The sequence below is a fragment of the Macaca mulatta genome, chromosome 16 (genome assembly GCF_049350105.2).
Source record: "Macaca mulatta isolate MMU2019108-1 chromosome 16, T2T-MMU8v2.0, whole genome shotgun sequence".
In the NCBI taxonomy this organism is placed as follows: domain Eukaryota; kingdom Metazoa; phylum Chordata; class Mammalia; order Primates; family Cercopithecidae; genus Macaca; species Macaca mulatta.
The window spans coordinates 67,103,934-67,131,692 of NC_133421.1; the positions used below are offsets into that span (position 1 = coordinate 67,103,934).

Sequence of the window (27,759 nt, forward strand, 5' to 3'; positions counted from 1 at the left end):
TCAGGGAAATTGACAACATTCTCCATAGCCCCAGGCTGGTAAGAAGGAGAGCTGGAATTCAAATCCAGACTAGGCTGTCTGACTCCAAAGTCTATATTTGTTTCAATAAAAGGAGTGTTGTATGGTAAAAAGAGCAAAATTATGAAACTGTAAAGATCCCAGAATATCTTGGAAATATAATTGTCATAATTATATGTGTTACACATTATGATAGTAACTTCCATTTATCGCATGCTTAGTAGTGCCAGGCATTGGGCCAAATGCTTTACATAGTTCATCTGTACCACTCAGCGAGATACATGCTAGTGATCCCATTTTGTAGATAAGATGACAAGCTCAGAGGAGTTCAGTAACTTGCACAAAGTCTTTTTTTTTTTTTTTTGTGACGAAGTCTCGCTGTGTCGCGCAAGCTGGAGTGTAGTGGTGCGATCTCAGCTCACCACAACCTCTGTCTCCCAGATTCAGGCAATTCTTCTGCCTCAGCCTACCAAGTAGCTGGGATTACAGGTGTGCACCACTACACCTGGCTAATTTTTTGTATTTTCAGTAGAGACGGGGTTTCACCACGTTGGCCAGGCTGGTGTTGAACTCCTTACCTCAGGTGATTTGCCTGTTTCAGCCTCTCAAAGTGCTGGGATTACAAGCGTAAGCTACTGTGCCCTGTCACACAAAGTCTGATACAGCCAAATAAGCAATGGAACTGGGATGCAAACCCAGGTCTACTTGACTCCAAAGTGTGTGCTCTTAAGCACTAAGGCAGTAATAAGAATAATGTAGTATTAACTATGGGCCGAGTTGTGCTTTAAGTGCTTTATACTTTGTAACTTACAGATATTATTATCACCCCCATTTTACAGATGAGGAAAATATTGCCTTTTGTAATATTATGCTCACATTACAGGCATCACACGTTAAACACACATGTTATTAGTGTCATGTTTGCTTAACATATGTTGGATCCTTGTTTATGATCCAGAAAATAATGCATTTTTTTCTTTCTTTTTTTTTTTTTGAGACAAAGTCTGGCTCTGTCACCCAGGCTGGAGTGCAGTGGCACGATCTTGGCTCACTGCAACCTCTGCCTCCCGGGTTCACACCATTCTCCTGCCTCAGCCTCTCAAGTAGCTGGGATTACAGGCACCCACCACCACACCTGGCTAATTTTTTGTATTTTTAGTAGAAACGGGGTTTCGCTGTGTTCGCCAGGATGGTCTCGATCTCCTGACCTTGTGATCCGCCCGCCTCAGCCTCCCAAAGTGCTGGGATTACAGGCATGAGCCACTGCACCCGGCCTGTATTTTTTTTCATTGTCCATCTAATGTGTTAATGTGTCTTGCAGGAAATAATGTGAAAAGGTACTGTCTATAGACAAAGTAAGCATAATCAGGAGAGGGGCAGTACTGAGTGAGGAAAGACCTCTGTGCCCTGAGGGGCCCTGTGGGGTTGCCCTTCTAGCCAATCTTCCTCTTTCTTTCCTATTCGATTCTCTCTAGCAAGTTGACTTATTTTTTTTTAAGCTGTATCCAGTTTTATTAAAGATACTTTCCATAAACAATCATGGCGTTTCAGGCAGGACATGGGCAGACAATCGTTAACAGTATACAACAACTTTCAAACTCCCTTCTCCTTCAATGGACTACCAAAAATCAGAAAGCCACTATAAAACCCAATGAAGTCTTCATCTGATGCTCTGAACAGGGAAAGTTTAGAGTAAGGATTGATATTTCACATTTAGCATGTTGTTTAACAACTTTTCATAGGCCAAACCTGACTTTCAGGAAGTGAAATGAAAATGGCAGAATTTATCTGAAGATCCACAATCTAGAAATGGAACCACTGCTCTTTTGACAAGTGCCATCTCAGTGGCATCACTGGAAAGTCCAGATTGCCTGACACTCTGGTAACCAATGACTAGAGGTCAGGTCCCAACAGATGTCTGGGCTTAAGGGAGTTAAGTCTATGCTGAAGGATGGAAAGGGAGAAAAGGACATAAAAATGAATTTGTTTTTCCATAGCACAAGGCTTTTGTGCCAAGGTGGCCATGTGTGTCAAAGTCAGGGAATCCCTCCTCCTGAGAGCCAAGAGGAAATCTTTCAAAACCAGAAGGGAAATGTGTTTTCCCCACATCAATCCAGCTGTGGAGACATTCTATTAGTGACATATGCCCCTTCCCCAAAAAACAATGAAGTGTTATGTGTGCTAGCAACATAGCTTAAAAAAAAAAGTAAAACAAAATTCTGCATTTTTTAAAAACTTGATAAAAAATAGTATTTCAAATTGTACAGTCACCAGAAGTACACAGTTATCAACAATGCACACACTTCACTTGGCATTTCCAGCACCTTCAGCTCTCTGTGCCTGGTCTGTTTTGGTATCTCCATTTTCTGCAGGGTTATTCCCCTCCTTGTCAACATCACCTTTTCCCTTTTTCCCTTTGGGTACCTTCTCTTCCTTCTTTGCAGGGGCCTTTTTAGGCTTGGGCTGTGGCTTTGGAGGAGCAAGTTTAGTAGACAACCTCGCAGATCTTCTCTGTGATTTGTCCTTCACCTTGGCTTTATCTCCTTTAGCATCCCCTTCAGCCTTTGTCTTGGGCATGGTGGTGGCAGCGATGGTGGCGGGATGTAGGTGCTGGACGCAGGATGCAACGGCAGGCACGCGGGCTTTGGTCAGTCTGGGGGTTGTTCTCACCTCTTCTTCTTCACACTACTCCAACTTCTTTTTTTTTTTTTTTGAGACCGAGTCTCGCTCTGTCGCCCAGTCTGGAGTGCAGTGGCACTATCTTGGCTCACTGCAACCTCCACCTCCCAGGTTCAAGTGATTCTCCTGCCTCAGCCTCCCAAGTAGCTGGGATTACAGGCATGTGCCACCACGCCCAGCTAATTTTTGTATTTTCAGTAGAGATGGGGTTTCACCAGGTTGGCCAGGCTGGTCTTCAACTCCTGATCTCAGGTGATCCACCTGCCTTGCCCTCCCAAAGTGTTGGGATTACAGGCGTGAGCCACCGCGCACGGCCTGTTTGTTCGTTTTTAATACAGGGTTTTGCTCTGCTGCCCAGGCTGGAGTACAATGGCATGATCGTGGCTCACTGAAGCCTCAACTTCTGGGCTCAAACAATCCTCCCACCTCAGGCTCTCAAGTAGCTGGGACTACAGGCACACACCACCAGGCCCAGATAATTTTTTGTAGAGATGGGGTCTCCCTATATTGCCTAGGCTGGTCTCAAACTCCCAGGCTTAAGCAATCCTCCTCCCACCTCAGTCTCCCAAACTGCTGGGATTACAGGAGTGAGCCACCATGCCTGACCCTTATTTAACCTTTGAGCCTCAGTTTCCTTGTCTGTAAAGTGAGTTGCTATGATACTTAATTTAATAGTTCAGTTTTAAATAAAACAATTTGTATGATGCATTGAGCATAACAGCATATTGCCTGTCATCTTCAAGGCTTGGTAAACAAACATGAGTAACCTGTGTTATGCAGTATCCAGGCTCCTGGTGTGCCAGGATGGGGTAGAAGTGTTCCTGGGGAGGGTTCCACAGGACAATCCTAATGAATGGAGGGAGAAAGCAATCCTGGCATCTGGCATTGGGTCCTACAGCAGCCATGAGTCAGCCCCAGGTGCTAAGGGACTAGCTGTGTTCTCAGCACTGCTGGGTGTGTGCTATGGGTCACTTGGCCACGGTCCTTGACAGTCACGCTGCCTGAGCATCATTCTTGTAAATCTGGCCTGGGTTCTTCTTAAAAAACAGCCTCCACCATGTGATGTCATTGTCCAGCCAGGGTTGGAGAAGGAAGGAGGAGGAGGGTGTGTGCACACACTCTGGGGATCTTCCTATTTGTGGAGGAGTCAATTTGGTCCTGGAAGAAACTCTCCATCCTTCTCTCCTCCTTTCCAGATCCAGTAAGAAATTGGTATTCTGATGTGGAGTGAGAGGAGGTGATAAATCATAATGGCTAAGACATGAACTTTAGCATCAAGCTATCCTGGGTTTAAATCCTGGCTCTGCCAATTACTAGCTCTGGGACTGTAAACTTTCTCCTCCTGTTTCCCCATTTCACACATGGAGAAGATAATTCTGATGTTATAGTGGTGTGGCTTTAAGACATACATACAAAGCTTTCAGCACATGTGTCAGTAGACACACTATGCAGCCTAGAGTAAGTGCTTAATAAATGGTAGTGACTGTTAGGTCCCCAGCAGTTGATGAGTAATATGACTTGATCAATTTCTCTGGAAGGACCCCGTCTTCTCCAATGGTTTTTTTTTTTTTTTTCCTTCAGACAGAGTTTCACTCTTGTTGCCCAGGCTGGAGTGCAGTGGCACAATCTCAGCTCATTGCAACCTCTGCCTTTCGGGTTCAAGCGATTCTCCTGCCTCAGCCTCCCGAGTAGCTGGATTACAGGCAGACACCACCATGCCCAGAGAATTTTTTGTATTTTTAGTAAAGACGGGGTTTCACCATGTTTGTCTGGCTGGTCTCAAACTCCTGCCCTCAGGTGATCCGCTTGCCTTGGCCTCCCAAAGTTCTGGGATGACAGGCATGAGCCACCGCACCCAGCCCAATGACTACTTTTCCCCTTGAAAGGTAGTCAGGCCCCTCCCAGGTGTGCCATCATTCTGGAGATGAGGAGGCTAGGGAGAGATGGAGTAGTTGTGTCACCACTCCTTTGTCTTCCCTTCCTTAGCTGGCTCCCTGGCTATGGCTCCTCCACTTCTCCCTGCTGTCTCCCTGCCCTCTCAAGAAGTCTGTCTCCTCTCTCTAGTTAGGAAGGATCAGCCCCTGCCAGCCAGGACTTCTGGCTTCCCCGACCCTGACTCTTTCTCACATTTTCTCTTGTGCTCTGCTCTTCATTTTGCAGACAGCTGGGGGAGAGGCCAGCAGGTGTGAATGACTGTGCGCCATAGAGATGCTTATTGCAGGATGCTCCACATATAATTTCAAGGTGTAGAAGGCCCTAGCACTTTTTACTTCCTCGTGGGTGGCTCTGGATTTGTGTGTGTGGTAGGGGTGGAGGTTGAAGATTAAAGATGCCACTCTTTCCAAGGGGTAAGTCACCTTTTGCCCTGCTCCAGGCAGGATGACCCTTGGCCTGTAACAAGAAGGGAAGTGGCAGTAGGACAGTAGTAGGATTCCTGCTCATGAGGAATTAACCTACACCGGGGCCAGAAGTCTCAGGACAATATCCAGCTGAATGAGAACCAGATCCCTCTCTCTCCAAGCCCTAGGTGGTGAGGGGCAGAAGAATAAGGAAATGTGTAAGAAACTTAAAAACTAGATTTACGGCTGGGTGTGGTAGCTCATGCCTGTAATCCCAGCACTTTGGAAGGCCGAGGCAGGTAGATCACCTGAGGTCAGGAGTTGGAGACCAACCTGACCAACATGGTGAAACCCTGTCTCTGCTAAAAGTACAAAAATTAGCCAGGCATAGTGGTGGGCACCTGTAGTCCCAGCTACTTGGGAGGCTGAGGCAGGAGAATCACTTGAACCCGGGAGACGGAGGTTGCAGTGAGTTGAGATAGCACCACTGCACTCCAGCTTGGGCAACAAGAGCGAAACTCTGTCTCAAAAACAAACAACAACAAAAAACAAACAAACTAGATTTCCAGGCCAGGAATGGTGGCTCATGCCTGTAATCCCAGAATTTTGGGAGGCCAAGGTGGGCAGATCACTTGAGGTCAGGAGTTTGAGATAAACCTGGCCAACATGGTGAAACCCTGTCTCCAGTAAAGAAACAAAAATTAGCTGGGCCTTGTAGGGGGCATCTGTAATCCCAGCTACTTAGGAGGCTAAGGCAGGAGAACTGCTTGAACCTGGGAGGCGGAGGTTACAGTGAGCTGAGATCACACCACTGCACTCCAGCCTGGGCAACAGAGCAAGACTCCATCTCAAAAATAAATAAATAAATAAATAAATACCCTAGATTTCACTGGACATAAGGGGGAAAAAAGACTAAAGGCAATACTACGTACAGTTAAAAAGAAAGAGGCATACATACATATGTAGTATCATGGAAAGATATCCAAGACATGTTACTAAGTCTTCCTTCCTTTCATTCCTTTTTCCTCTTTCCCTTCCTCTTCCCCTTCCCTTCCTTTCTTTCTTCTTTTTCTATTTGGAGACAAGGTCTCACTCTGTAGCCCATGCTGGAGTGCAGTGGCATGATCATGGCTCACTGCAGCCTTGAAATTCTGGGCTCAAGGAATCCTCCTGTCTCAGCTTGCTGTGTAGCTGGGACTACAGGCATGTGCCACCAAGTCTGGCTAATTTATTTTTATTTTTTGTAGAGACAGGGTCTTGCCATGTTGCTCAGGCTGGTCTCGAACTCCTGACTTCAAGTGATCCTACTGCCTTGGTCTCCCAAAGTGTTGGGTTTACAGGTGTGAGACACTGTGCCTGGCTTCTTTATTATTATTACTATTATTATTTTAGACAGAGTCTCGCTATATTACCCAGGTTAGTCTCCAATTCCTGGGCTCAAGTTCCTGCTTCAGGCTCCCAAGTAACTGGGACTACAGGCATGAGCTGAGTCACCAGCAAGAGTGTTACGTTTTTTAAAAGTCACTGAGGCTGGGAACAGTGGCTTATGCCTGTAATCCCAGCATTTTAGGAGGCCAAGACAAGTGGATCCCTTGAGGTCAGGAGTTCAAGACAAACCTGGTCAACCTGGTGAAACCCTGTCTCTACTAAAACACAAAAATTAGCTGGATGTGGTGGCGTGCACCTGTAATCCCAGCTGCTCAGGAGGCTAAGGCAGGAGAATGACCTAACCTGGGAAGTGAAGTTTGCAGTGAGCCGAGATTGCACTACTGCACTCCAGTCTGGGCAACAGAGCGAGACTCCATCTCAAGAAAAAAAAAAAGTCACTGAATAATAGGAGTATAAAATCCCATTTATGCTTTTCTTTAAAAAAAATCCAAAATATGTGGGAAATGAGATAGGAGTGGGGACACAAAGTTTTCTGGGTTATATATTTTGCAACTAGTATATACTTATATATTACTTGCGATTTAAAAAGTGTATTTTTTAATAGCAAAAACAGAAAGGGGCTTAGAAAGGGAAGGTGAGGGCCCTCAGCAGTGGAAAACAGGGGACTTCCCATGACAAAAACAGCTTCTGTTTCTTATACAGCCCTTCCTCCACCCATTGCTACAGATCATCAGATCGTGGGACTATCCCCTATGGCTACATGGAAAAGAAAGGTGAGGTCTCCTGTCCCTATTCATCTCCAAAGACCCCCAAAGTAAACCCTCAGTTACCAGGATGCTCTCAGAGGTCAATAAAAACATTCAAACATCCAACTGGCATGGAAAAGTGGAAGAGGAAAATCAAAACGAGAGAAAATTCCCAGATTCTCCAACTAGACAGTTTGGACACCCGAGCTCAGAAATGACTATAATAAGCTCTCCTTCGGAGGTCTCAACATCATGATGCAAACTTAACCCCAATCCTAGTCTAAAAATAAAACTTCCCGAGGGCCAGGTGCGGTGGCTCATGCCTGGAATCCCAATACTTTAGGAGACTGAGGCAGGAAGATCGCTTGAAGCCAGGAGTTCGAGAGCAGCCTCGGCAACAAAGCAAGACCCCATATCTACAAAAAATAAGCCTGTTGTCCTAGCTACTTGGGAGACTGAAGCAGGAGGATCTCTTGAGCCCAGAAGCTCAAGACTGCAGCGTGCCATGATTCTTCCACTGCACTCCAGTGTGGGCAACAGAGTGAGCCTCTACTCCTAAAAAGTAAGATAAAAATAAAATAGGAACTTCCTACCAAGTTACCTATATTTTCTTTTTTGATCTAAAGGCCATTTTACATATGAAAATCTTGAGCTCCAGAGATGTGAAATAACCTGCCCAAGTTACTTGCAGTAAGACAGAGGCAGAACCTACCTTCAGAATCCCCATCATTTTTAAATTTTATCCATTATCATTATCCATTATCATTATGCCATATTGTCCTTTTTTTTTTTTTTTTTTGAGACAGGGCACAATCACAGCTCTCTGCAGCCTCGACCTCTGGGGCTCAAGTGATCCTCCTGCCTCAGCCTCCCGAGTAGCTGGGACTACAGGTGCATATCACTATGCCAGGCTAATTTAAAATTATTATTATTTTTTTTTTTTTGTAGAGACAAGGCTTCACTATGATGCCCAGGCTCTATTTTAAATCTAACATTTGCTTTTGTCCCCTTTAATCTTGACCCCAACCCCAGTCCTAACCCATAGTGGGCTCATGTGCTTCTGGCCCCAACCCAGTGAAAATGGCTTGTTTTGCTTTCTGCACCTCCTTGCTCCCTCCTCCCATCTTATCACCCAGAAATCTACCATGTTTCCTTCTTGAAAGGAGCAATCCTAGGCAGACAGGAAGGACTAGATTTGGTCCCAGCCTGAAACGTCTTGGAGACTGCCTGGCTCTTTTCTGAATCATTATAGAAATGATCCTTACCAGGAGGACTTTGGAGTTCACGTCAAGCAGGCCATTGACTCTCTCCCACTGGATTCCTTGCAAAAGCAGCCTCCTGACCATAGAGGAGGACAACAGGTTATCTGTGCCCATGATCCAAGAGCTTGAGATCCTGAGATGAAGACTTCAAGAGAGATCATGACAGATAATTTGTGGTGGGCAGTAAACTGGGACAACAGCAGCAGCTGAGTCCAAAGGTCAGTGTCTGGGAGTAATTTAGGAAAGTTTGGTGCTGACAGCTGTGTCTGGGACTTGAACGTCATGGCCAAACCAGCTCTTGGGTTCCTCAGCTGCCTCAGAGTAATGAACCTCTGGCCCAGGACACAAGAGGCAACTGTGGTGTGGCCAAAGTCAGGGCCCCTGGAGGCCCAGGCTCAGCCTTGCTGCTTCCTTAACGGTGTGACCTTAGATAAGTCACTTAGGAAAAGAGGAAAGGAAACTAGCATTTAGCGAGTGCAGTGCCCTTTCACAGCTGCCATCGTCACTGTTTGGTGAGGAAGCGAATGTCCCTATTTTACACGAGAAGTCCTAAAGGTAAATGTGTCATTCAAGGCCCTATATCTGGGGAGTAGGAAGGCAGAATTAGAACCCAGAGCCTCTGAATTCAAATCCCGGGCTGTTGGCCCTGAGCTTTAGTTTTTTGGTCTGTAAAATGGTGATACACTCACCAGGCACATGAAGTGGCACACTGAAGGTTCTAAAACCCCTCCCTTCTTTCTCCCAACCGTGGTCCTGAAGAACTGTGGCACCTTCTTCCTGGGAACGTAGCCATCGTATTTTGTCCCCCCCCCACAACAGGTTTGTGGGGTCTAGGCCCCAGGAGGTATCTGAAGGGAGGGTATTTGGACTTTGTTTTCCCCTCTACCCCACTCCGCAGACCTTTTCCCGACTCTGGAGGGCCGGCTCCCGCTTCTCCTCCCTGGTTTTGGCTGGTGGGCTGACATCAGCGGGTGTTCCTAGGGATAGGATAAGGAACCCTGAGCTGCCCGGCTCAGCTCCAGGCGCCCCTTGCCCCACAACCCAAGACAGCCCTTTAGATGCAGCGGCGTCGAGAGGCCGCTGGAGCTCCCAGCCTCCTCCCTGTTCTCCAGGTCTGGGAGAGCAGCTTGCCGACCCCTACAGACCCGAAAGAGAGAGAGCGCGACTTGAATCCAGGGAGCGATCCTGGGAGACCCTGGAGAGTCCTGGGCGCCACGCAGCCGAGCCCCCGAAATAGATCCCGGTTCCGGGGTTCCGGGAGCTGTCCAGCCTCGCGGGGTGAGCTACGAGAGGGTGGGCCAACGCCGGCGAGGCGGAGGGAGCCGCGGGCGCCAGGCGCGGGTGCGGCAGCTACTCCCCCTCCAGCCTCTGGCCCCGGGCGTCGCCCCCGCCCCCCACGTGGCCGCCGCCGTCCCAGCTCCTCCGAGGAAGCGGCGCGGCTTCCTGCAGCTTGGGCTGGGGATATAGGCGCCCCCACACCCGGGCCCGGCTCAGCGCAGCCGCCGCTCCTCGCCTCCTAGCTGCACGATGGCCTGGCTCCGGGTGGAGCGCGCCGGCGGCCCGCGGCTCCCTAGGACCCGCGCCGGGCGGCCGGCAGCGCTCCGCCTCCTCCTCCTGCTGGGCGGTGAGCGCGGCGCCCCGAGGCCCGGGAGGGAGGCGCGGGAGGCCCCGGAGGGGAGAGGGGAGAGGGGCTGGATGGCCGAGGCCGGAACGGGCCCGGGGTCCGGGTGCGGACCGACGGACCGAGCAGCACTGGCCTTCGGACGGTCCCTGACCCCACCTCGGGGAGGGCGCAGCACGAGCTGCTTCCCACCCGGGGAAAGCTGGGGTGCCGGCCCCGGCCCTGCGGAGAGGGCTTCGGAGGACAGGAGCTGGCCAGAGGTGAGGGGGCTTTGGGCCTGGGTGTGAGTGACTAGGAGCTGGTGCCAGCCCCTCCCTCCCCGGCACTGAGGCGTCCGTGGGGGCTAGATTATTCCTCCTTTTCTTCCAAGGTAGCCCTGTTTACGGAGGGTCTCAGTCCCCCAACCCCGTCGCAGGCTCCACTACCTGGGTCCCCGCTATGCTACCCTCCTCTCCCGTTTCTTCCCACAGCTGTCCTGAAGCCCCATGAGGCCCTGGCTCAGCCTCTTCCCACCACAGGCACAACGGGGTCAGAAGGTGGGTACCCGGGGTGTGGAAGGGTGGCCGAAGGCAAGGACGACAGCAAGTTCAGTGGGGAGGGTCCCTTTCCCACAAGGCCTGCCCCACCCCAGCTGATGCCCCACTAAACTCCCCTCTGTTCTCTCTTGGGGTTCCTTGCAGTCTTTCTCCCTGTCCTCTCACGTGCAGGTCGGCCCCTGCGCGGCTCTGAGCTGCCCACCTCACAAGTGGGCTAGAAGACCCCAGGAAAAGGTGTACGTGGAAGTTCTTATCAGGCTGGGATGGAAAGTGCTTAGCACATGGAAGTCATTACATGATTCCTGAGCTGGGCCTCTGTCCTCCGCCAGAATGTCTTGCTAGGGAAACTTTCTGAAGGGTTCCCACGTTTGAAGACAGGCAGTTCACCTTGCAAGCACCTGGGCAGGAAGGTTTGGAGGGAGGGGCAGGGGTGTGGTCATCGTTCAGCATCTGTACCTACAGGGGTGACAGTGAAGAACTATGAGACAGCTGTCCAATGTTGCTGGAATCATTATAAGGATCAAATGGATTCTATTGAAAAGGATTGGTGCGACTGGGCCATGATTAGCAGGTAGGGGCAGTGCTGGAGGGTGGCTCAGGCCAGGGGGTGGGCCTGCTCATTGCAGGTAGACCTTGAGTGAGTGTGGGGCACTCTTCTCCCTGGGCCCACCCCCTCCCTCACTCAAGTCCTCTTCTGCCCCTAGGCCTTACAGCACCCTGCGAGAATGCCTGGAGCACTTTGCGGAGTTGTTTGACCTGGGCTTCCCCAATCCCTTGGCAGAGAGGATCATCTTTGAGACTCACCAGATCCACTTTGCCAACTGCTCCCTGGTGCAGCCCACCTTCTCTGACCCCCCAGAGGATGTACTCCTGGCCATGATCATAGCCCCCATCTGCCTCATCCCCTTCCTTATCACTCTTGTAGTATGGAGGAGTAAAGACAGTGAGGCCCAGGCCTAGGGAGCCACGAGCTTCTCTATAACCACCTTACTCCACTTCCCCACACCAACCAGGCCTCCCTCCTCCCCTCTTACTCCCTTTTCTCACTCTCTTCCCCACCACAGATCCCTGGATTGCTGGGAATGGAAGCCGGGTGGGGTAATGGCACAAGTTCTGTAATCTTCAAAATAAAACTTTTTTTGTACAATGTCCTTCTTCCCATTTCAGTGGAACCTGTGTCCTTCCCTGCCACTCCCATAGGCCCTCAGCTCTGGGTAGTAGAACTGGAAAAATCTGGATGGCCCATTGTTCTGTTCATTTCACCTGCCCCCCTGCTCCCTGCCTCCATGAAGGTCACACCCCTATATTCTTTCCTCCCAGGCGGGCCTTTCCTGTCCTTATCCAAACTCAGCTCCAGGAAACAAGCAGGAAGAGACTCCCTTCCGGTCTGGACAGCAGCTGGGGGCCTGCAACTGAGGAGGTGTGGGGGAAGGGGCAAAGGAAAAATCTGTGCTTGTGACTCCTGCAAGAGGAGCAGGAGGCTGCCCAGGAGCCCTGACTATTTCCCTTCTTCATGCCTCAGTTTACTCCCAGGGCCTGGGAAGAGGAACCCTGACTGAGCAACAGGAATCCATTCCTAAGGACCTCACAAATGTGGGAGAAAGCAGTGGGGGCTTCCTTTACTAGGTTCACAACCCCCCTCCACCTCCCTTGCCCTCATCCTACATTGTCCTGGACTGGGTGTGGCCTACAGCCTAGCAACACACTGCCCCCTGGTGTCCGCTAAAGCCAGCAATCAGGAGACCTATGTGATCTGGAAGAAGCTCAAGGCTGAGGAGCACTGGACCCTGGGGTCAGAAAACCGCCATCTCCACAGCAAACAGTTCCTTGTGTGTTTGTTTGTTTTTTGAAACAAAGTCTCACTCTGTCACCCAGGCTGGAGTGCAGTGGCACAAACATGGCTCACTGCAGCCTCGACCTCCTGGGCTCAAGGATCCTCCCACCTCAGACTTCCAAGTAGCTGGGACCACAGGCGTGTGCCACCATGCCCAGCTAATTTTTTTTTTTTTTTTTTTTGAGATGGAGTCTCACTCTGTTGCCCAGGCTGGAGTGCAGTGGCGCAATCTTGGCTCACTGCAAGCTCTGCCTCCCGGGTTCACGCCATTCTCCTGCCTCAGCCTCCTGAGTAGCTGGGACTACAGGCGCCCGCCACCATGCCCAGCTAATTTTTTTGTATTTTTAGTGGAGACGGGGTTTCACCATGTCAGCCAGGATGGTCTCGATCTCCTGACCTCGTGATCCACCTGCCTCAGCCTCCCAAAGTGCTGGGATTACAGGCGTGAGCCACTGTGCCCAGCCCACCCTGAGCCTCTTCAGGGACTTTCCTTCTTGTTGAAATATCTGCCTCCTTGAGTACATGCATGTCCACTTCTTGGGGCATCCTGCCTTTTCCATATATACTTGTATGCTTCCTGGAACATGCCTATTCATTCTCTGAGACACACATCTCTCAGGGCACATCTGTTTTTCTAGGCACACATATGTTCCCTAAAAATATTTTGAGTTTTCTGACTGGGCGCAGTGGCTCACACCTGTAATCCCAGCACTTAGGGAGACCGAGGCTGGTGGATCACCTGAAGTCAGGAATTCGAAACCAGCTTAACCAATATGGTGAAACCCGTCTCTACAACATATATAAAAATTAGCCGGGTGTTGGGGCGTGTGCCTGTAGTCCCAGCTACTTAGGAGGCTGAGATAGGAGAATCGCTTCAACCTGGGAGGCAGAGGTTGCAGTGGGCTGAGATCGCACCACTGCACTCCAGCCTGGGTGATGGAGTGAGATTCCGTCTCAAAAAAAAAAAAAAAAGTATATATATTTTGAGTTTTCACCTGAAATACAGGTTTGCTTTATTTCTATGAATGCATCTGTCTTCCCTAAAGGTATCTACTCCCTTTGTGGCATGTATTTGCCTTCATGCATTTTATTAATGTACATCAAAGACCTGCTGGTATAAGACATTGTGTGCGCAGTGGCTCACGCTTGTAATCCCAGCACTTTGGGAGGCTGAGGCGGGTGGATCACGAGGTCAGGAGTTCAAGACCAACCTGACCAAGACAGTGAACCCTAATCTCTACTAAAAATACAAAACTTGGCCAGTTGCAGTGGCAGGCACCCGTAATCCCAGCTACTCTGGAGGCTGAGGCAGGAGAATCACTTGAACCCAGGTGGCAGAGGTTGCGGTGAGCCAAGATCATGCCACTGCACTCCAGCCTGGGCGACAGTGAGACATCGTCTCAAAAAAAAAAAAGACACTGTGTGGTATATTATGTTGGAAAGATAGGTTAGATAGAGTCTGGTTTCCTGCCCTCAGTGGCTTTCATCTAGTGAGAAAGTTGACATGTATACACATTAACAAACAAACAAAAAAATGTAATGAGAATCATGCTAGGGATACAAACCAAATGTTATCTGAGTTCGAGGGAAAAAGGGATCACATCTGGCTGAGAAGATCACAAGGGACGTGATCACAGGAGGGTGACTGCAGAGTTGGTAGATGACTAGGTCATAGTTGGAGTACGTTCTCCTAGGGGAAAGAGTAGAAAGGGAGGTGAATTAGGAAATTATTGCAATAATCCAGACCTGAGAAAATGAGGACATGGAGCAAAGGAGTGCTGAATGGGGAAATGGAAAATAATTATAAAGCAGAGGATAGGATTAAAAACGGGAGGGAGAGGCCAGGTATGGTGGCTCATACCTGTAATCCCAGTGCTTTGGGAGGCTGAGGTGGGAGGATCACCTGAGGCCAGGAGTTCAAGACTAGTCAGAGTAGCATAGTGAGACCATGTCTCTACAAAAAAAACAAAACACAGGCAGGGCGAGGTGGCTCATGCCTGTAATCCCAGCACTTTGGGAGGTTGAAGTGGGTGGATCACTTGAGGTCAGGAATTTGAGACCAACCTGGTGAAACACCATCTTTTTTTTTTTTTTTTTTTTTTTTTTGAGACAGAGCATCGTTCTGTCACCCAGGCCAAAGTACAGTGGTACAATTTTGTCTCACCGCAACCTCTGCCTCCCTGGTTCAAGTGATTCTTGTGACTCAGCCTCCCAAGTAGCTAGCACTACAGGCATGTACCACCATGCCCAGCTAATTGTCATATTTGGAGTAGAGATGGGGTTTCACCATGTTGAGTTGACCAGGCTGGTCTCAAACTCCTGAGCTTAGGTGATCTGCCTGCCTCGGCCTCCCAAAGTGCTGGGATTATAGGTGTGAGCCACCGCGCCCAGCCTGAAACCCCATCTCTACTAAAAATACAAAAATTAGGCCAGGCACGGTGGCTCACGCCTGTAATCCCGGTACTTTGGGAGGCTGAGGCAGGCGGACCACCTAAGCTCAGGGCTTCGAGACCAGCCTGGCCAACATAGTGAAACCCCGACTCTACTAAAAATACAAAAACTAGCCGGGCGTGGTGGTGCATGCCTGTAATCTCAGCTACTCTGGAGGCTAAGGCAGGAGAATTGCTTGAACCTGGGAGGCAGAGGCTGCAGTGAGCCGAGATCGCAACACTGCACTCCAGCCTGGGCAACAGAGCAAAACTCCGTCTCAAAAAAAAAAAAAAAAAGGCTGGTGCAGTGGCTCACGCTTGTAATCCCAGCACTTTAGGAGGCCGAGTCTGGTGGATCCACGAGGTCAGGGGATTCAGACCATCCTGGCTAACATGGTGAAACTCCGCCTCTACTAAAAATACAAAAAATTAGCCGGGTGTGGTGGCACGCGCCTGTAGTCCCAGCTACTCAGGAGACTGAGGCAGGAGAATCGCTTGAACCCAGGAGTCAGAGGTTGCAGTTGCGCCACTGCACTCCAACCTGGCGACAGAGTGAGACCCCGTCTCAACAACAACAACAAAAAAATAGCTGGGTGTGGTGGTATGTGCCTATAGTCTCAGCTACTTAGGAGGCTGAGGCAGGAGAATCACTTGAACCTGGGATGCGGAGGTTGCAATGAGCCAAGATCACGCCACTACACTCCAACCTGGGCAACAGAGTGAGACTCCGTCTCAAAAACAAACGAACAAACAAGAACTCAGTTGGGTGTAGTGGCACATGTCTGTAGTTCCCGCTACTTGGGAGGCTGAGTGGAGAGGATCAGGAGTTCAAGGTTACGGTGAGGTATGATTGGGCCACTGCACTCCACCACGGGCAACACTGTCTCTAAAAAAAATAAAAATACGAAAATAAAATACCAACAGACCCTTGATGTATATTAATAAAATGCATGAAGGCAAATACATGCCATAAAGGGAGTAGATATACCTTTAGGGAAGACAGATACATTCATGGAAATAAAGCAAACCTTTATTTCAGGTAAAAATTCAAAATATTTTAGGGAATATTTTCCACTTCCCCATTCAACACTCCTTTGCTCCATGTCATTTTCTCAAGCTTAGATTATTGCAATAATTTCCTAATTCACCTCCCTTTCTACTCTCTCCCCTAGGGAGGAAATTAGCAGGACTTGGATAAAACAGGAGGGAGAGGCCAGGGCTGAGGGAGGAGAGAGGTTAGGGGTGACTCAGGCTTTGGACTTGAGTTACTAGGACAATGATGGCAGTAATAATAGAAAAGAACCATTGAGGAGGAGGAATTGTCCTGAAGAAAAGCACGTACAATTATAAGGTAATAGTGGAACAAGCTGTTATGTTCCATAAAGAGTTAGAAATGGGGGTGATGGGAGTGGAAAGAGGTTGGGTCTGGAAATACAGGTGTGGGAGTCTGCACAGAAGTGAGCTGTAAAGGCATTAGATGGATGAGAACTCTAAGACAGAATAGTTCATTGAAAAGAGGAAGGTTAGTCGGGAGCAGTGGCTCACGCCTGTAATCTCAGCACTTTGGGAAGCCAAGGCATGCACAGATCACCTGAGGTCGGGAGTTCAAGACCAGCCTGGCCAACATGATGAAACCCTATCTCTACCAAAAATACAAAAACTGGTCAGGTGTGCTGGTGTAAGCCTGTAATCCCAGTTTCTACAGAGGCTGAGGCAAGAGAATTGCTTGAATCCTGGAGGCAGAGGTTGCAGTGAGCCAAGATCGCGCAGCCTGGGACACAGAGCGAGAGTTTGTCTCAAAAAAAAAAAAAAAAAAGGAAAGAAAAGAAGGCGGCTGAGATTACACTCTTAGGAAACATCACACTTAAATAATGAGAAAAGGGCTGGGCATAGTGGTTTATGCCTGTAATCCCAGCACTAGGAGGCTGAGGCAGGAGGATTGCTTGAGCTTAGGTGTTCGAGACCAGCCTGGGCAACATGGCAAAAACTCATCTCTATAAAAATTTTAAAACTTAGCCGGGTGTGGTGGTGCATGCCTGTAGTCCCAGCTACTCAAAAGGCTGAGATGACAAGATCGCTTGAGCCTGGGAGATCGGGCTACAGTGAACCAAGATCATACCACTGCACTCTCCAGCCTGGGCAACAGAGTAAGATGCTGTCTCAAAAAACAAATATATAGGCTGGGCACGGTGGGGTCATGTCTGTAATCTCAGCACTTTGGGAGGTCGAGGCAGGCGGATCACGAGGTCAGAAGATCGAGACCATCCTGGTTAACACGGTGAAACCTCCTCTCCACCAAAAATACAAAAAATTAGCCAGGCGTGGTGGCACGCACCTGTAGTCCCAGCTACTGGAGAGGCTGAGGCAGGAGGATTGCTTGAATCCAGGAGGCAGAAGTTGCAGTGAGCCAAGATTGCACCACTGCACTCCAGCCTGGGTGACAGAGCAAGACTCCATCTCAAAAATAAATAAATAAATAGATAAATAAATAAATAAGTGATGGACGGAAGATCAGAGACGTAATAGCAGAACAAGAATAAAAGAGTGTCAAAGGCCAGCCGTGGTGGTTCATGCCTGTAATTCCAGCACTTTGGGAGGCCGAGGCGGGCAGATCACGAGGTCAGGAAATCGAGACCATCCTGGCTAACAGGGTGAAACCCCGTCTCTACTAAAAATACAAAATTAGCCAGGCTTGGTGGTGGGTGTCTATAGTCCCAGCTACTCGGGAAGCTGAGGCAGGAGAATGGTGTGAACCCAGGAGGTGGAGCTAGCAGTGAGCCGAGATCGTGCCACCGCACTCTAACCTGGGCACCTGGGCGACAGGGTAAGATTCTGTCTCAAAGAAAAAAAAAAAAAAAAAAAATTAGCCGGGCCTGGTGGCGGTGCCTGTAATCTCAGCTACTCAGGAGGCTGAGACAGGGAGAATTGCTTGAACCCGGGAGGCAGAGGTTGCAGTGAGCTGAAATCACACCACTGCACTCCAGCTTGGGCGACAGAGCGAGACTCCATCTCAAAAAAAAAAAAAAAAAAAAAAAAGGCCAGACCAGTGGCCAAGGCAGGAGGATCACCTGAGGTTGGGAGTTTGAGACCAGCCTGACCAACATGGAGAAACCCTGTTTCTACTAAAAATATAAAATTAGCTGGGTGTGATGGCGCATGCCTGTAATCCCAGCTACTCGGGAGGCTGAGGCAGGATAATTGCTTGAACCCGGGAGGCGGAGGTTGCAGTGAGCCAAGATCATGCCATTGTACTCTAGCCTGGGCAATAAGAACAAAACTCAATCTCAAGAAAAAGGAGTGCCATAAAGGCAAAGGAAATAGTGAGCTTTGAGAAGGTATTATCAACTGAATAGTTCATTCATTCATTCATTTAACAAACATTTGTTGGTCATTCTGTGGACCAAGTACAGTGCATAGTGTTTTTACCTTTTTTTTTTTTAATTTCTTTTGTGTTTTTTTGAGGTACAGTCTCGCTCTGTCGCCCAGGCTGGAGTGCAGTGGCGTGATCTAAGCTCACTGTAACCTCAGCCTCCCGGGTTCCAGCAATTCTCCGGCCTGAGCCTCCTGAGTAGCTGGGGTTACAGGCGTGCACCACCATGCCCGGCTAATTTTTTGTATTTTTAGTAGACACAAGGTTTCACCATGTTGGCCAGGCTGGTCTTCAACCCCTGACCTCAAGTGGTTCACCCACCTCAGCCTCCCACAGTGCTGGGATTACAGGCATGAGCCACTGCAGCTGGCCTTTTGTTTCTTTTGTTTTCTTTTACTCAGAGACTAAGGTCATAGGAACTGCGCACATGAAGGATTTGGGTGAGGGAAAGGTTGGAAATCAGACAGAAAATTGAGATGGCAAGGTCAAGGTTTGTACTTTTTTATTTATTTATTTTTTTGACACAGAGTCTGGTTCTGTCTCCCAGGCTGGAGTGTAGTGGTGTGATCTAGGCTCACTGCAACCTCTACCTCCTGGGTTCAAGCAATTCTTGTGCCTCAGCCTTCTCTATAGCTGGGATTACAGGTGTGTGCACCACCACATCCAGCTAATTTTTGTACTTTTAGTAAAGACAGGGTTTCACCATGTTGCCCAGGCTGCTCTTGAACTCCTGATCTCAACTGATCTGCCCGCCTCAGCTTCCCAAAGTGCTGGGATTACAGGTGTGAGCCACCATGCCCGGCCTATACTTTTTTTTTTTTTTCTTCAAGAGAAAGGGTCTTGCTCTGTCATCCAGGCTGGAGTGCAGTGGTGCGATCACACCACACTGCAGCCTCAAACTCCTGGGGTCAAGCAATCCTCCTGTCTCAGCATCCCAAAGTGTTGGGACTACAGGCATGTGTCACAATGCCTGGGTAATTTCTAAAATTTTTTGTAGAGATGGAGTCTTGCTATGATGCCAAGGGATGTAAATATTATTATTATTTTTGAGATGGAGTTTCGCTCTTGTTGCCCAGGCTGGAGTGCAATGGCGCGATCTCAGCTCATTGCAACCTCTGCCTCCCGGGTTCAAGTGATTCTCCTGCCTCTGCCTCCCAAGTACCTGGGATTACAGGTGTCCACCACCATGCCCAGCTAATTTTTTGTATTTTTTAGTAGAGATGGGGTTTCACCATGTTGGTCAGGCTGGTATTGAACAACTCCTGACCTCGTGTGATGCACCTGCTTCGGCCTCCCAAAGTGCTGAGATTATAAGCGTGAGCCACCGCGCCTGGCCCAGGGATTAAATATTTTTAATTAAGGAAGACCTGCACATGTTTATAGTATACGGGAGAGGAGCTAAGGGCAAGGGAGAGAAGGAAGATGATAGAGAAGTCCTGGAGGAAGTTGAAAAGGGGAGGCAAGAACATATGCCAAAGGGTGCAACACTTCTTCTGAGTCCAAAAGGAGGGAGTAGGCTGGGTGCAGTGGCTCATGCCTATAATCCCAGTACTTTGGGAGGCCGAGGTGGGCAGATCACTTGAGGTCAGGAGTTTGAGACCAGCCTGACCAACATGGTGAAACCCCGTCTCTACTAAAAATAAAAAAATTAGCTGGGCGTAGTGGCTTATGCTTGTAATCCCAGCTACTCGGGAGGCTGAAGCAGGAGAATCACTTGAACCAGGGAGGCAGAGGTTGCAGTGAGCCGAGATCAAGCCACTGCACTCCAGGCCAGCAATAGTTTTAGACTCCGTCTCAAAAAAAAAAAAAAAAAAAAAAAAAGGAAGGAGTAAAAGTGGAGAGCAATTTTTGAGTGATGAATCAAGTATGGAGACGGACAGAGGGAAAACTTAAAGGGTTCACATGCATAGCCTCAATCTCACAAAGCAGGAAGGAAAGGCATTTCGCAGAGAGCAGAGAGATGGGGACAGGTGGAGTGGCTTGATGAACGTGGAAAAGTTTGAATAGTTATCTTGAGGGTGACAGGGAGTCAATAAAAGACAAAGGATCACGGAGCTGCCCTTAGAGCCTGGCAGTGAGGCTAGTCAGGGAATCTGGGGCTTGGCAAACATACTCTGGTTATTTTTCTTCCAGCAATACTCCAGAGACCAGGAGTGAAAAAAAGAGGTGGGGGACATGGAACAACGATCATTGGTTTGGGAACTGACCTGTAGGTAGGTAGGTAAGGGGACAGAACTGAGTAGTTTAGGCTGGGTAAGGAGTCAGATAAAACCAAAACGGGTCCTAAGTCTTGAGACAAGAAAGGCAAGGTCATGGCAGAGGTGAGAGATAGGCGGCTGTGGTCAAAGACTGCAGCTCTGCATTATGGAAGTAGAGCTGTCTCTAGTGATTCAAGCTACAAAGTGTGCTCCCATGGGTGCTGCCTGAGGAATGGTGAAGTCAAAGGAAATTGGAGGGCCAGGTTGGTCACCTGTTATCCCTTTGGGAGGCTGAGGTCTGGAGATTGCTTGAGCCCAGGAGTTTGAGACCAACCTGGGCCAACATAGTGAGTGCCCATCCCTAGAAAATATTAGCCTGGTTTCTGGGAGCATTAACTCACGTCTGTAGTCCCAGAACTTTGGGAGGCCGAGGCAGGAGGATCACTTGAGCCCATGAGTTTGACACGAGCCTGGGCAACAGAGAGAGGCCCCCGTCTCTACCAAAACAACAACAACAATATTTATTTAATAACTGGGTGCAGTGGTGTGCACCTGTAGTCCCAGCTACTCAGGAGGCTGAAGCCGGACAATCGCCACAGCTTGGGAGGTAGAGGCTGCAGTGAGCTATTATTGTGCCACAGTACTCCAGCCTGGGCAACAAACGGAGACCTTGTCTAAAAGATAAATAAATAGATAAATAATTAATTAAAAATAAAACAAAGGACACTGGAATTGAGGAGCTTGGGTAATTGTGAGTTGATCAAATCAAATGGTAATTCACAGAAATGTTAATATTAAAAGAAGTCTAGTATAGAGGAAACAAAGGTAGGCTAGGATCTGGAGATCTGGCCTCTATTTGCCGTCCTACTTCAGCAACAAAAATTCGCTGCTTTGGGGAAGCCATGACCTTTCTCTGGGGTTGAACCAGAAGACTTCCCAGGACTCTTCCTGCTCCAAAAGATACGGCTTTTTAGGATAACAGCGAAGGACTGGCTGATGACGAGGACTCCTCCTGCAGATCTTCCTCTTTCCAGAAAGACGTCCGGAACCTTTCTGCATTGCTTTCTGCCCGGACGCGCGGAAGCGAAGGCCGGAAGTCCTTAGCCGGTAGCTTCCGGGTTTCCTGGGCTACTACGATGGCGATGAGTTTCGAGTGGCCGTGGCAGTATCGCTTCCCACCCTTCTTTACGTGAGGCTCAGACCCCAAGAAGCCCCGCTGTGCCTCCCTCCCCTCCCCTGGACCGTGGGCTCAGCCCTGATGCTTCAAATGGGGAGGGGGAGAAAAGACCCGGCCGCCAACCCCCTCAGTCCCTTACTTTCTTCCCGAAACGCGTCCCGGGCAAGTGCTGCCTCTCGCCCTCTAATTCTGCGCCCCACTCCCTTCACCCGGCAGGTTACAACCGAATGTGGACACTCGGCAGAAGCAGCTGGCCGCCTGGTGCTCGCTGGTCCTGTCCTTCTGCCGCCTGCACAAACAGTCCAGCATGACGGTGATGGAAGCTCAGGAGAGCCCGCTCTTCAACAACGTCAAGCTACAGCGTATCCTCCCTCAGGCTCTTCCACAGCCCAAACTGATGTACTTCTGCGCCTTCCCACATGCCCAGACGTCCCCTACCCCCCCACGCCCACCAGCTCCCCTTTACCCATGGTAGGCAGATTCCTACCCAAACTGGGCTTAAGGAGTGAAAATGTGTAGCTGACATTTTACCCCCCAAATGCAGTACCAGACCCTCTTGTTCTTGGCAGTGATGACTGCTCAGATGTCATTAAGGTCTTAGAATTTCTGCCCTGAAGCCAAGTTCCAAGCTTTTTAACCTAAACCTTTTTGACTGTATCTTCCATCCTTTTCTGTGTGAGGCCCAGATTTGGGTAACTACCTTTAATTATTTTCTCTGCCCCTCTCCTGCCAGGAAGTAAGGGTCATTTGGTTTTGCTGCCTGATTCATCCCTAAAATATCTGTGGAGAAAGGCTGAAGGAAGGCAACAGACAGAGGGTGAGGAATGACAGTACCTTTCATTTTCTAAAGCTGTTTTTTTTGTTTTTTTTTTTTTTTTTTGGAGACAGGGTCTTGCTCTCTTGCTCAGGCTGGAATGCAGTGGCACAATCACATAAAGCTCCTTTTAATTGGAAGAGTTTCTCTTTACCTTCCTCCTTTGAATATCCAGGAAATGACAATTCATATCATGTTGGGAAATTGCACACATATGTGTGTGGGAGAGGAAGGGGCAGGTGTTTCTCAACATGGGACTGGCTCTGAGAATTTTTATCCTACCCAACTCATGTGTATGCCATTCCCTTAACCTTAAACCAGGAAAGCTTCCTGTGGAGTCGATCCAGATTGTATTAGAGGAACTGAGGAAGAAAGGTGGGTTCAGTTCCCCAGATTCCTTATTTTTCTTCCTAGTTGGATTTTCCTGAGGGCAAATTAGGATAACTCTTTTTCCCTTTAATAACTTTTTCTCTCTCCTGGCTCGAAGGCCAGAGTCTTCTGTAAAGTAGGCAGCCCAATTCCCAAGTCCTTTCTTCTTCTTTGTATACAAAATTGAAATCTCTGTGCCCTAAACCTGAAGAGCAGTGGAAGAAGGATGAGTACCTTGTAGATAATAATAGTAAAATAAATATTGAATCTCTCTGAAAGCTGAGTCTCTTCTACTGTGTCCCATCTTGGTATTTTATTTGCCTCTTTGTTTCTTTTTAGGTCATGATGCTTTTTTTTGCTGGGGGGAGATAGAGTCTCACTCTGTCACCCAGGCTGGAGTGCAGTGGCTCAGTCATATCTTACTGCAGCCTTGACTTCCTGGGCTCAGGTGATCCTGAGTAGCTGAGACCACAGGCATGTCACCACACACCTGACTAATTTTTTGTATTTTCTGTAGAGACAGGGTCTCGTTATGTTGCCCAGGTTAGTCTCAAACCTCTGGGCTCAAGTGATTCTCCCGCCTTGGCCTCCCGAAGTGCTGGGATTACTGGTGTAAGCCACTGCGCCTGGTTATGCTTTCATAAGTATCTGTTTTACAGGGAACCTCGAGTGGTTGGATAAGAGCAAGTCTAGCTTCCTGATCATGTGGCGGAGGCCAGAAGAATGGGGGAAACTCATCTATCAGTGGGTGAGATCATCCTGCTGCCAAGTGTTCAACAGTGACCCATGGCAAAGGATATTAGATACCTGGTGTCCCCAGATCCAGACTGAGCAAAATGGGAAGGGGGCAGAAAGAGGAAGTGTAGGCCTTCCAGGCAAACCTCTTTCAGTGACTCAATGCCTTTGGCTGTGTAGGACCTCCCTTTCTTTGCCTGTAGGAGGCCAGGGGCTATGTGAGGCCATATTTGGAGAATGCAGAACTGGGAACCCTGAGTGCTATTGTTGGCTGGAGCCTCTGGCCACAGGAGATAAATGGGGAAAGGAAGGGAAAAAACCTGGGGCCCCTCCCCCACTTCACCCTTATGGGACTGTCCACAACATGAATGAGATATTCTGAACCAGTGTGGGTGTGGGGACAGAATACCCTTCCTCCTAAACCACCAGCCCCAGACATTCCCAAGGAAGAGAAGAGGGTAAGAAGCATCAACATTCTAAATATAACAAATACACAGCATCCATTCTTGAACAGGAAAACAACCAGAATGAGAGGTCGAGGTCACTCCTCAGACACGTGAAGACCTGTGGTTTAGTGGTTCCAAATGAGTGTGTACACATGTAAATATAGCACTTGTAGGGTTTATGGTTTTTAGGCCACTCTGCAGAGGTGACAGTGAGTCTTGGTTTGGGAATAGGTATCATTCCTGGATCAGAGGGGTGGAGCTGATGAATGTACTGTCTCCCAGGAGATTCTTGGTTCTAATTCACTCCTCATTCTCTGTGTTCACAGGTTTCCAGGAGTGGCCAGAACAACTCCGTCTTTACCCTGTATGAACTAACTAACGGGGAAGACACAGAGGATGAGGGTAATGCCTTTCCCTTCCCACCCACAGTTCATTTTTTTTGTTGTTGATTTGTTTTGTTTTGTTTTTGTTTTTGTTTTTGTTTTTTCTGATATGGAGTCTTGCTCTGTCACCCAGGCTGCAGTGCAATGGTGCAATCTTGACTCACTGCAACCTCCGCTTCCTGGGTTCAAGCGATTCTCCTGCCTTAGCTTCCCGAGTAGCTGGGAGTACAGGTGCACGCCGCCACGCCTGGCTAATTTTTTGTATTTTTAATAGAGATGGGGTTTCATCATGTTGGCCAGGTTGGTCTTGAACTCCTAACCTCTTGATCCGCCTGCCTTGGCCTCCCAAAGTGCTGGGATTAGAGGCGTGAGCCGTGCCCCGCCGGTTTGTTTTTTTTTTTCTTTTTGAGACAGAGTCACTCTGTCACCCAGACTGGAGTGCAGTGGCACAGTCTCTGCTCACTGCAACCTCCGCCTCCTAGGTTCAAGCAATTCTAAGTTCTTAACCCACGTCCGAGGATTCCATAAGCCACCTGAATTCACATGCAAAAAATCCCAAATTTTATTTTTGTGGATGCATGTGCATTTTTCTAGGGATAGATATTATAAGATTTCCGAGGGCATCTATGACCCATGAAAAGTTAAGAATTTCACTTTTCAGCTGGGCACAGTGGCTCATGCCTGTAATCCTAGCACTTTGGGAGGCTAAGGCAGGAGGATTTCTTGAGACCAGGAGTTTGAGACTAGCCTGGGCAGCATATGGAGATCCTTTCTCTACAAAAAATTTAAAAATCAGCTGGGCATGGTGGTGTGCACCAGTAGTCTCAGCTACTCAGAAGGGTTAGGTGGGAGGATTGCTTGAGCCCAGGAGGTCAAGGCTGCAGTGAGCTATGATCACACCACTGCACTCCAGCCTGGGCAACAGAGAGAGACCCTATCTTAAAGAATAACAGTAGGCTGGGCGCAGTGGCTTACGCCTGTAATCCCAGCACTTTGGGAGGCTGAGGCGGGTGGATCACCTGAGGTCAGGAGTTCCAGACCAGCCTGGCCAACATAGTGAAACCCCGTCTCTACTAAAAATACAAAAATTAGCCGGGCATGGTGGTACATGCTTGTAATCCAAGCTACTTGGGACGCTGCAGCAGGAGGATCACTTGAACCCGAAGGCAGAGGTTGCAGTGAGCCGAGATCGTACCACTGCACTCCAGCCTGGATGACAGAGTGAGACTCCATCTCAGAAAATAATAATAATAATAAAGTATTATAAATAAACTTTCTTCATTCAGCATCTGCTATAGATGCTGAATGAGGAACAAGGGCAGGGGATTAAGCTTGAAATCTCATTCCTTGCTGACTCAGGCTCTCTTCCACCTTTTATTCTTATAGAGGACTCAAGATTTGTGGGTGTCAGCTGAAGAGATTGGGCAACACCCCCAGCCCATTTAAATAATTTGGTTTCTGGCCAGGCAAGGATTTTGTATAGTGTTTGATTTTTACATAGTGTAAACACTCTTGTTCTTTTTCTCTGACTCCATATTCTGATCCTCTGGATCACCACAAGTTTCGATCTTAGCTGGGATCACAGGGGATGTCTCCCCTTTCTGCCAGGCCCTGGTTGTCCTAGCAGAGTTTACAGCTCTTCGCTGTTCCCCTTCCTGCCCTGCAGGTCTCTGCTTGCTACTCCCACCATCACCCCATGATTTCAGCACTGTAGCCTTGCCCAGCCCACTACTCAGGCTGGGCAAAGTTGGAGGCTTCCTCAGAAAGCAAGTTCCCTGACTTAGCTGAGCCCCCGCAGGGGGTGAGGTAAGCAAGCCTGTCAGGGCTTGTGTGCTGCCTCCCACATCTCCCTGCAGTATCTTACCATATCTCCACATACTCAGCTAGCCATTGGCTCCCAATTTTTTTTTTTTTTTTTTTTGAGACGGAGTCTTGCTCTGTCGCCCAGGCTGGAGTGCAGTTGCGCGATCTTGGCTCACTGCAACCTCCACTTCCTGGGTTCAAGTGATTCTCCTGCCTCAGCCTCCTGAGCAGCTGGGATTACAGGTGACTACCACCATGCCCGGCTAATTTTTTGTATTTTTAGTAGAGACAGGGTTTCTCCATGTTGGCCAGGCTGGTCTAGAACTCCTGATCTCAACCCCTGACCCCCCACCCCGCCTCAGCTTCCCAAAGTTCTGGGATTACAGGCGTCAGCCACCGCCCCTGGCCTGTGCTCCCAGCTTTTAACTAGAAAAAGGGCAGATATCAGTGCTAGAGTTTAACAGTCTCCTGGCCAGGAGTAGTGGCTATATTCTTTGTGTTAGGATAGATCCTCTAGGGTCAGTGTCTAGTGACAATGGCTCCGATCTCCCTAGGCCTGATTTTCACGGCCCCTTTGTGGCCCTAAAGCAGATGGTGTCATTCTTGAGCATCAGACACAAATGGGAGGTGTGGGGGAGGTTGAGTCTGAGAGGAGAACCAGGAAGGGGGAAATAAGCACAAACTCATTTCATGCTGATTCAGGCTTTCTTCCACCCCTTAATACTAAGGAGTGCCTGGGAAGTGTGGGTAGCAGCTGCAGCAGTATAGATAGATGGCATATGCATACCCTGCCTCTGGGAGGTCTCAGCTTCCAGCCAGACCACTCTCCTCAGAGGCCTTGGGCCCCAGGAGCTGATTGTCTCTGACTGCCCATCTCTCCCTGTTCAGAGTTCCATGGGCTGGATGAGGCCACTCTACTGCGGGCTCTGCAGGCACTACAGCAGGAACACAAGGCCGAGATCATCACCGTCAGCGATGGCCGAGGCGTCAAGTTCTTCTAGCAGGGACCTGTCTCCCTTTACTTCTTACCTCCCACCTTTCCAGGGCTTTCAAAAGGAGACAGACCCAGTGTCCCCCAAAGACTGGATCTGTGACTCCACCAGACTCAAAAGGGCTCCAGTCCTGAAGGCTGGGACCTGGGGATGGGTTTCTCATACCCCATATGTCTGTCCTTGGATAGGGTGAGGCTGAAGCACCAGGGAGGAAAGATGTGCTTCTTGTTGCCCTACCTCCTTTCCATCCTAGACTGTCCTTGAGCCAGGGTCTATAAACCTGATACTTTATATGTGTTCACACATGTAAGTACATACACACATGCACCTGCAGCACATGCTTCTGTCTCCTCCTCCTCCCACCCCTTTAGCTGCTGTTGCCTCCCTTCTCAGGCTGGTGCTGGATCCTTCCCAGGGGATGGGGGAAGCCCTGGCTGCAGGCAGCCTTCCAGGCAATATGAAGATAGGAGGCCCACGGGCCTGGCAGTGAGAGGTGTGGCTCGACACCGATTTATGATATTAAAATCTCAACTCCCACTGCCTGCCTCTTAAATTACTGCAGTACTGGAATGGGGATGGGGAGGGCTGTGAAGTGTTGCCACCTGAGTAAATCCCAGCC

General features: G+C 49.1%; 2 protein-coding genes and 1 pseudogene across 10 annotated transcripts; 2 read left to right on the forward strand and 1 right to left on the reverse strand.

The window, feature by feature from the left end:
- Window positions 1-2,221: 2,221 nt before the first annotated feature.
- Window positions 2,222-10,052, reverse strand: LOC144335710 (non-histone chromosomal protein HMG-17 pseudogene; annotated as a pseudogene). Its single transcript, XR_013406830.1, has 4 exons — window positions 9,579-10,052; window positions 9,334-9,410; window positions 8,437-8,578; window positions 2,222-3,914 (listed from the first exon to the last, which is right to left on the reverse strand). The product of XR_013406830.1 is annotated as a non-histone chromosomal protein HMG-17 pseudogene (transcript).
- On the forward strand, window positions 9,378-11,741 carry RAMP2 (receptor activity modifying protein 2). 3 transcript variants are annotated; one of them, XM_015119787.3, is made up of 4 exons: window positions 9,378-9,711; window positions 10,525-10,590; window positions 11,053-11,161; window positions 11,295-11,741. In XM_015119787.3, exons 1-4 carry the CDS (start codon window positions 9,492-9,494, stop codon window positions 11,548-11,550), a joined length of 651 nt encoding a protein of 216 aa, XP_014975273.1. In that variant the 5' UTR covers window positions 9,378-9,491; the 3' UTR covers window positions 11,551-11,741. The 3 variants fall into 3 exon arrangements, with proteins under 3 accessions (XP_014975273.1, XP_077827939.1, XP_028692347.1); XM_077971813.1 differs by lacking the exon at window positions 9,378-9,711 and adding an exon at window positions 9,926-10,057 and having other exon boundaries at window positions 11,038-11,161; XM_028836514.2 differs by lacking the exon at window positions 9,378-9,711 and adding an exon at window positions 9,926-10,057.
- Window positions 11,742-21,537: 9,796 nt separating this feature from the next.
- Window positions 21,538-27,677, forward strand: VPS25 (vacuolar protein sorting 25 homolog). Of its 6 annotated transcripts, none has more exons than XR_013406824.1 (6): window positions 21,538-21,610; window positions 21,815-21,960; window positions 22,734-22,787; window positions 23,441-23,529; window positions 24,289-25,355; window positions 26,441-27,677. XR_013406824.1 is itself a non-coding variant. In XM_015119789.3 (6 exons), the coding sequence occupies exons 1-6, from the start codon at window positions 21,558-21,560 to the stop codon at window positions 27,147-27,149; spliced, it is 531 nt and encodes a 176-aa protein (XP_014975275.1). In that variant the 5' UTR covers window positions 21,538-21,557; the 3' UTR covers window positions 27,150-27,677. The 6 variants fall into 6 exon arrangements, 1 of the variants encoding a protein (XP_014975275.1); XR_013406825.1 differs by having other exon boundaries at window positions 24,289-25,345; window positions 26,471-27,677; XR_013406826.1 differs by having other exon boundaries at window positions 24,289-25,333; window positions 26,461-27,677.
- The last annotated feature ends 82 nt before the right edge of the window (window positions 27,678-27,759 follow it).

Excerpts from the sequence above, each read along its gene's own strand:
- VPS25 (XM_015119789.3), top strand. The coding sequence starts at position 21,558 with ATGGCGATGAGTTTCGAGTGGCCGTGGCAGTATCGCTTCCCACCCTTC. Across the intron at positions 22,788-23,440 it reads AGAGGAACTGAGGAAGAAAG|GGAACCTCGAGTGGTTGGAT; the intron begins GTGGGTTCAGTT and ends TCTGTTTTACAG. Across the intron at positions 24,365-27,036 it reads GGAAGACACAGAGGATGAGG|AGTTCCATGGGCTGGATGAG; the intron begins GTAATGCCTTTC and ends CTCCCTGTTCAG.
- RAMP2 (XM_015119787.3), top strand. The coding sequence starts at position 9,492 with ATGCAGCGGCGTCGAGAGGCCGCTGGAGCTCCCAGCCTCCTCCCTGTT. Across the intron at positions 10,591-11,052 it reads AGGCACAACGGGGTCAGAAG|GGGTGACAGTGAAGAACTAT; the intron begins GTGGGTACCCGG and ends CTGTACCTACAG. Across the intron at positions 11,162-11,294 it reads GACTGGGCCATGATTAGCAG|GCCTTACAGCACCCTGCGAG; the intron begins GTAGGGGCAGTG and ends TTCTGCCCCTAG.